The sequence below is a fragment of the Gossypium arboreum genome, chromosome 6 (assembly GCF_025698485.1).
Source record: "Gossypium arboreum isolate Shixiya-1 chromosome 6, ASM2569848v2, whole genome shotgun sequence".
In the NCBI taxonomy this organism is placed as follows: Eukaryota; Viridiplantae; Streptophyta; class Magnoliopsida; order Malvales; family Malvaceae; genus Gossypium; species Gossypium arboreum.
The window spans coordinates 4,204,060-4,212,128 of record NC_069075.1 but is presented as its reverse complement, the minus strand read 5'-3'; the positions used below and the strand labels follow the sequence as shown (position 1 = coordinate 4,212,128).

General features: G+C 32.0%; 1 protein-coding gene across 6 annotated transcripts; it reads right to left on the bottom strand.

The window, feature by feature from the left end:
* Positions 1–271: 271 nt before the first annotated feature.
* On the bottom strand, positions 272–6,702 carry LOC108483988 (UDP-arabinose 4-epimerase 1). 6 transcript variants are annotated; one of them, XM_017787575.2, is made up of 10 exons: positions 6,577–6,702; positions 5,587–5,767; positions 5,088–5,212; positions 4,466–4,579; positions 4,257–4,364; positions 4,062–4,153; positions 2,953–3,094; positions 2,712–2,806; positions 2,069–2,198; positions 272–1,079 (listed from the first exon to the last, which is right to left on the bottom strand). In XM_017787575.2, the coding sequence occupies exons 2-10, from the start codon at positions 5,645–5,647 to the stop codon at positions 708–710; spliced, it is 1,239 nt and encodes a 412-aa protein (XP_017643064.1). In that variant the 5' UTR covers positions 5,648–5,767; positions 6,577–6,702; the 3' UTR covers positions 272–707. The 6 variants fall into 6 exon arrangements, with proteins under 6 accessions (XP_017643064.1, XP_017643066.1, XP_052885628.1 ...); XM_017787577.2 differs by having other exon boundaries at positions 5,587–5,758; positions 6,577–6,697; XM_053029668.1 differs by having other exon boundaries at positions 5,587–5,691; positions 6,577–6,677.
* Positions 6,703–8,069: the final 1,367 nt, after the last annotated feature.

The following is an 8,069-nucleotide window of genomic DNA, read 5'->3' as shown; positions in this document are numbered from 1 at the left end:
ATTTTTATTTATTAAAATTTATAGCTAGTGATCTTAACTCTTTTTTTTTAATGTTTACATTATAATAGTATTAAAATTTAATTTTTATGTGTTATAAATTACATAATATAAAACATTACAAATTAAAGAAAAAAAAATCAAGCTAGACCGAGCTCAAGCCTAAAAAATGGGATAACAAATCAAACTTTTAAGATCTAAAAGCCTGAAAAGGCAAATCAAACTTTTCCAAAGTACATATATCAAATAATTCTCAAACTCCATATACCAAAAATTATCATTATATGTACTAATAAAAAAAATTAGTACATCAAGCTCTCTTTCTTTTATTTATTTATTTTTCAATCCCCTTCATTAATATTCAAGTTTTTGTAAGACTCCATGGGCTTGCTAATTAGCTGTAGGCACAATGGCAGCCTTATTGAACCTACTGGTTAATGAATGAAGCAAATATAACATGAGCAAATGAATGAATAATAAAAGCTATACCTGAGCCTGGCCATCATGTTATTCAACTATCACTATTGGCTTCAAATACATATGATCAAATAATGTAATAGCAATGGAAAATCATTTTTATCTCAAAAAATTTTCCTCCCCTCTTCTATGCAACGGATAGAACAGAAGAAACACTGCTGAAGTCAGCGCCATCTGAGATCTGCACTAGTCGTTTGCTATAAAATGTTGTGAACATCATGAAAGTCCCTCATTTAAGAGGCTCCATATCCATCACGGTGCGCCTTTTGCCATCTCCATGCAGTCTTTAAACTCTCCTCGAGATCGGTATGTTGAGCTGTCCAGTTCAGTTCACGCCTGATCTTAGTTGGGTCACTAAATACTTCGGCGTAATCACCAGGTCGGCGGGGAAGATAATCAACTTTTATATCTACCCCTGTTGCTTTCTTACAGGCCTCTACAAACTCTTTTACCGATCTACCTTTTCCAGTGCCAACATTGTAGATTCCTACTTTACTGGGTTGCGCCTTTTGAAGAGCTTTAACATGAGCATCGACTAAGTCAGTAACATCGATATAATCTCGTATGCAAGTCCCATCATGTGTGTTATAGTCTGTTCCCTTGACCTACAAGAAGCCAAAAAACTGGATTATCAAAGATGCACCCCAAGTGGTTCATGGAAATTTTGGGTGATGAATCAATACCAAATTACAAAAACACATCAAGACTTTATCTTTCCCATTCTGCAGTGAAATCATTTTGAAGATAAAGAAAATATTGCAAACATGTGGACCGACAGGTGTGATGACATTATAATGAGTATAAAACAAACATCAAATAGCACATACTTGATTGAAAAGTACAGTTGTGACAAAAAAGTTCACAGTTCATTTTATCAAATACATTAGATGACCTTTTTCACATAAAAAAGAAGCATCATTGTTGAGCATGTGAAATGACAGATCATCATTCAGTCCAGGTCTTTGAAATCTTTCATGAGCTAAAAAACCAGCCTAAAGAATTTAAAAAAATGCTTGCAAAGCTGATGATCTCAGCAGGAATATATATATATATATATATATAAATACATATCATACACCCAAAACATCAGCTTCTGCAAAGTCATTATCTGCAAACATGTTTCAAGGAAAAGATGAAATGAACACATTATAAATGTTCATCAAAATTTCCATGGCAGCTATTGAACCATAGAATTATTTATACTTGTTTTGAACATCTCTATTTGTTATTCGCACAGAGCCCATTATCAATTTGATTGAGACCAAATTAGGCCATCCATTTGAAGAGGGTAAAACTCTCACAATTATCCAATTTTACATCTGCATAGATTGCTTGAGCCTTAAAAAAGTGCTGCTGCTGCTCTCGATATTTAAAATTAACAGCAGAACTTTCAGTAAGATCTCCACGATTTTTTTATGTTCAATATCTTGCTAAGGTCCCTCAAACTGCAATAACTAGAAATATAGCTAGTCGTATTTCTAGTTATAAACTTGTATATAAGCTGCACTATATTGTTCACTTTTTGACCACAAGTTTAGCTAGAAATACAAAGCAATCACTAAAGATGAGAAAAGTGGTAAAAGAAATAGAATACCTTTAGACCAGGCATAATACCACGAGCTGCATCAAAACAAGCACCTGAAATTCGTCCATGCTCACGCAACTCAGGTCTGGGAGCTTCACCTAATCTTCCTTCAGGATCTGACCCAATCACATTGAAGTATCTGAAAGATGTTCACCAAAAACATATGAATTTGTAACCAATGGAAATTTGTTGGACTACCAGGAATTTCTGGTTAGATCCCTACACATTGAGCATGATACAAGTTCTTTGGGGTCTATAAATCTCAGGAATCCCATATTGTTAATCATAACCATCTGAATAAGCAACATTCTAAGCTTATTTGACCTATAATCTTGAACTACAGATTGCCCTTGTTACAATTACTTACATATGCAGCTTAAACGTTCAAAGTATGTGTCTTATATATGCTAGTCTTAGCAGGCAAAAATATCACAACATGATGAATTAACTCCCTCCAAGTATACAAAAAAGCATAAGAATCTACAAGCAAATATAAATACTTAGTTTTGGTTGAAGACTTGGAAGACTTAAGTGATATCATTAAGCTCAAAAAGTTATGCATGTTTAGATAAAGAAAACAAAGGAGTAAGTATGAAAACCGTGTCAAGAAAAACTAAAATGCATTATCAAGATTCTAAACAAATAGACAAACCTTAGGATCATAACTGCCATGTCTGAATTCTTGGAGAAATCCAAGATGATATCTTCTGCCATCTTCTTAGCTTTTCCATATGGATTGATTGGAACCTGAGTTGGTTCAAAACAAATGTTAGTTGCCTTGCATTATAACCATACATACCTTGAAAACAAGTTGATAAAGGTCTGTCCTCTAGTTTATTGGCCTCAAACAAAAAATTCAAGAAATAACTAAGCATAAAATCAAGTTTACTTGCCTGTGGGGTTTCTTCCGTGATTGGCATCTTTTCAGGCTCCCCATATGTGGCACATGTACTAGAGTATATCAGAGTGTTAACACCGTGAGCAGCCATTGCCTCTAACACCACCAAGGTGTTTGAAGTAATGTTGTGATAATACCTGCACATCAAGGCCAAACACACCGTAGAGAACATATTAGTTTAAATAGTACAGATTGAGAAGTTTCAAATAATATTTAAGTAGTCAATCATGCAATAACATTTCACAACCACAGATTTAGGAGCCAATCTTAATCGACATTGATGTATTCAATTCTCCCTAAATACTCAAAAGAAAAGTTACAACAGATGCTGATGCATTTTCCTCAAAACAAGCGTGTGAAAACATCATGATTTGTCATGGAGGAGTTAATGAAAATAGAAAGGGACATGTAGATGATGCTATCAGTGGCAGTGCCGGTAGTTTACTGAAAAGTAGCAAAAAGGTTGTGGCTGACTAGCACAGTTGATTAGAAGAAAGCACATATAAAGGATACAACAAGCGGACCTCCATTCCAAGGTCAATTTCTTTTTCATTTTGAACAGTTAGGTAAGAGAAAGAAAGGGCAGTAGACAATTCTAAAGGCCTTCTACATAGATGTCAGGATGTTATCAAGCATATTTGGTAAAACAAGCTCATCTTCAGATACACCTAAACAAAATGAATCCAAATTAAATTTCCTTCGGAAATCTAGCGCCCCAAAATAGCTCCTCTAAACTGCTAGTTCAGTGACGAGAAAGTTTTTAGCTTCCTTTCAAGTGCTTTCATAAATCATGGCAACTGCAGCTACAAAACTTAATTAGTTGAATTGAGTTGACCTTAGAGAACAGAATATCAGCCATGTAATTCGTAAACAAGGCTACAAGCTTAGGTGGGAAAAAAGGGCGCCCATCAACGACGCAAATGAAGTATATACTCCCTGCACTCATTCAGAGCACTAAAGGACACATTAAAGCTCTTCAACTAAATCAGCTCTTGTCAAATTACCAGTTTTCTTTTAGCATAAAACAGCAGATTGAGCAACCTACTTCACAGCTCATCTGACCTATATTAACTATGCTGATCATAAATCAAAAAGGAGACTTACTTGAGAGGATCAAGTGTACTCTCCCCAACATATGCAACAGCCGCAAAGTGTATTACAGCGTCAAATGCATTTTCTGAAAATATTTTATTTACCTAAAACATAGGATCAAGGAAACAATAAACCATATCCATGTTTTAAAGCCTAAATTTGATCATTTAAAAAAAATAATCATAATAAATTTCACTAAAAGGATACAGCTTTTGCATCCCCCAGATCAGCATAAATGAATTGAAGCCTTCCTGGTTCTGGAAATAACTCTTGTAGAACCTTAACGGCACCTATGTTTCCACGTGAAAGATTGTCCTACAAAGGAGATAAGTTCTTCCTTTAAAATCCAGATAATTATGCACAGGCTGTGAAAGATTACAAAAGGAGATAGCTACATTCCTAAACCAAAAACATACCACAATAGTTACACGGTATGACTCCTTCAAAAGTCGTAAAGCAGCATGTGAACCAATATAGCCAGCACCACCAGTTACAAGAACATGAGTTACACCTTCTTCATGTCGGGAGAACTGGAAAGAAGTCAAAAATGAAAAAAGAAATTGTCAGAAGTTGAAAAGTTATATAACTAAAAACAGCCATTCCTACAGAAACAACAGGAGTACGGTACTGATTTCAAGTTTCCATATGAAGTAGCAGCAACTATAATTTTTCATCATGTAGAAGTGAAGATGATATTAACCATATGCAAAGGGAAAACGACACATCCATAATCAAGTTGACAGCTTGATTAAACTAATCCAACAGCAAGAAAGAATGAATCCTTAAGAAGAATGGCATAGGGTCCTGATATGACTGCTCTTGTAACCCCAGAAAAAATACATCCATACATAACAACTACCTTAAAAAATGGTTAAAAAACAATAGCAATAATTCAATTATCAAAGTTAACAAAAAACCAGCATGACAAACATTCAGAATAGTCTTTTGATAACTGATATTCTAGAGTGAACAAATAGCAGGCACCACGGCAGAATAAAGAGGGAAGTTGAAGAAATAGAGATTGAACCAAGAAGATACCTGACTTGGAGTACCAAATGTCGGAGATTGCTTGAGCATGATGATGCAAACGGCTGTAAGGGCAGCAGCCATAAGGATTTTTCCTACAAAATTGCTCTTCCTTTTGGGATCATGGTATTCCATGCCTACATGCAAAACACAAACAACAATTTTGAATTCAGAGAAATCATTGTAAAAGCATTAAGATACAAGCAAATCAACTTCCAAATTCTGAATAACTTAAGCATATTTTAAATTGTAAACTTAAAAAGAATTACAATTTTCTACATTCAGTGACAAACTGTTAGTAGGATTTTGGAAGTAAAAAGGTAAAATGAAATTTCAAGAGGTTTGTCATAAGAATTTTTTTTTCTTTTCCAAATTTAAAGCTTTCTAAATGAAAATGGCAGGATTAAGTCCCAAGACAATGGCATGAACAAGAAGAAGATGAAAAACAGTATAAATCATAAAACTAAACAAAGAAAATTGGGTTAGAACTGAAGAAGAGAGAAAATGTTACCAGCAAAAGGCATAGATCTGGTTGACCTTGTCTGGCTTCTTCCTCTGGCAAAATTTAGCATTTGGAAATAGCTTTCCTAGGAATTGTGTTCAAACTGGCAAGAACCTGAATTTATGTCTAAATTTCAGTGATCCACCAAACACCCTTACTTGGAAATATTCTGCCAAATTTGCTGCAAATACTATAACAAAAAAGAATTAACAAATTTCTGAAACATTAAGAGATCCAATAACCAAAATAAAGAAAAAAAAACAAGGTAAAACAAAATTCCAAAAAAATGGGCCCTGCATCCATAGAATTTATAAAACAACAATAAAAAACAGCACAAAATGTTGACTAACAAAATTATTATTACTATTATAAAAAAAATTAAAACCACAAAAAGAAAACCCAGGAATTTCTTCATACCCCAATTCTAAAGTCTCTAACTACAAAAAAAAAATAGAAATAAAAATCAAATAGATGACAAAAATAGAAATAAAAATTCGTTTTTTATTCTTTGTCAGAGCATGCCTATTCAAGGCACTAGAATTAAAATAAATAAATATTAACACAACAATAAAACATATAATTTGATAATCAATCGTTTTATTTTATTTTTTTCCTTAATAAAAAACAAACCCAGTTAAAAAAATCAAGTTAGAAACCCAAATCACCCATGAAAACAAACAACAAAATAAACCCATCGACGAAATTTGATCGTTCTCAAGAAAAGATAAAGCAGCCTTTAATGGCAGAAAACACAAAGAATTTTACCTGAAAATGGAAATAAAACGAACATTCAAATGGTTTGAAGGTAGCCAAAAGAAAAAAATTTAAAAGAAAAACAAGAATAGGAAGAGAGGATTATTACTATCATCAACAAAACGATCTAATATCATATATATATATATATAATATAATACATGCAAATATACAAATGCAAAATATATTTCTTAACGAAAAGTAAACGCCAAAATAAATAAATTAAGAAAAAAAAAAACCACCCACGATGATTGAAGACGTGAGAGCGAAACAGAGGAAAGGGAAAGAGCAGCAGCCGGTCATACACTCATCCGCGTACGTTTGAATTATAAAGAGATGAAGAGTTCTAAATATATATTTTTTATTTAAATTAAATAAATAAAAATTAGAAAAGAAATTGTGAAATACTAAAATTTAAGCGGAAATTTCTCCTTGTCCAATGGTGACATGTGTCACTCGATGAACCGATTACCCAAAACAAGAAGTTGAGACTTGGGGTTTAAATTTGACTATATAGGTAAAATTCCAATGCGGGCTCTTGTACTAAGAATTTAATTGTATTTTATTTTCTTTATTCAAAAAATGAGTAGATTAGTCCCTGTATAATCAAAGAGTAAATGAGTCATTCTGTTAAAATTTTTATCAATTTTTACTATTAAAAATTGGTTCATGTACTTTAGCATTACGGTACATGTGGGCTGTGGCACATCACGATCACTGTTTAGTTATTCTGTTAGTCATGCTAATTTTTAATAGTAGAAATGAATTAATTCTTTAACAGAAATGATTAATTTACTCTTTTATCTAATGTTTAAGGACTAATTTGCTCAATTTTTTAATAGAGGGGGAAAAATGCAATCTCATACCTAGTACAATGGCTTCCATGACAATTTTACCGCCAACATTTCAATTTATTTCATGATAGTTATTCTGTTAGTCATACCAATACTTCATATTACATAATGTGTCTAAAAACTAGTTTTTAACAGTAAAAATAAATAAAAATTTTAATATAATGACCAATTTACTTTTTTATCTAACGTACATGGACTAATTTATTCAGTTTTTAAATAGAAATAACAAAATCTAACCCGATTCTTAATACAAAAACTTCTACTGTATTTTTACCTATCGAAAACTACTCAAATAAATTAATAATTAATTAATTAATTAATTAATAAGAACCAATAATGGGGGGGCATTTGGTCATATAGTAAAAGGGAATAAGGTGTACATAAAATAGAGACATAAATGATGATGGTGGGACTATGTAGTCTAATTTATTTCTACAATACAACCACCGTGACCTTTTTCTTTTTCATTTTTTTTTAATTTTTTTTTCCGTATTCATGCTTCCACGTTGAATTAAGATACTTTAATTTCACATCAACTTATTTAATTAATTTTAATTAATAATAAATTATGCAAGTAATTACCCCAAAACATAATTTTTCAATTTGGGGTAGGGAGCCCTTGGATTAGGACACAATCACGATGTAGGTGGAAACATAAATATTATGTAATAAATAATTTATAAAAATTGAAATAAAAATAAACGATACTTTAATTGAAATGATAAAATATGGATGTAAAAATGTTAATGCCATGAGTTCAAATCATATTATATATGTATATTTTCCTATTTTCTTATATAAATTGATATGAAAAGATAAAATCATCTCCGGATAATACAATTTATTTTATAAATTATGATATTTTAGTTATTATCCAATTAAATT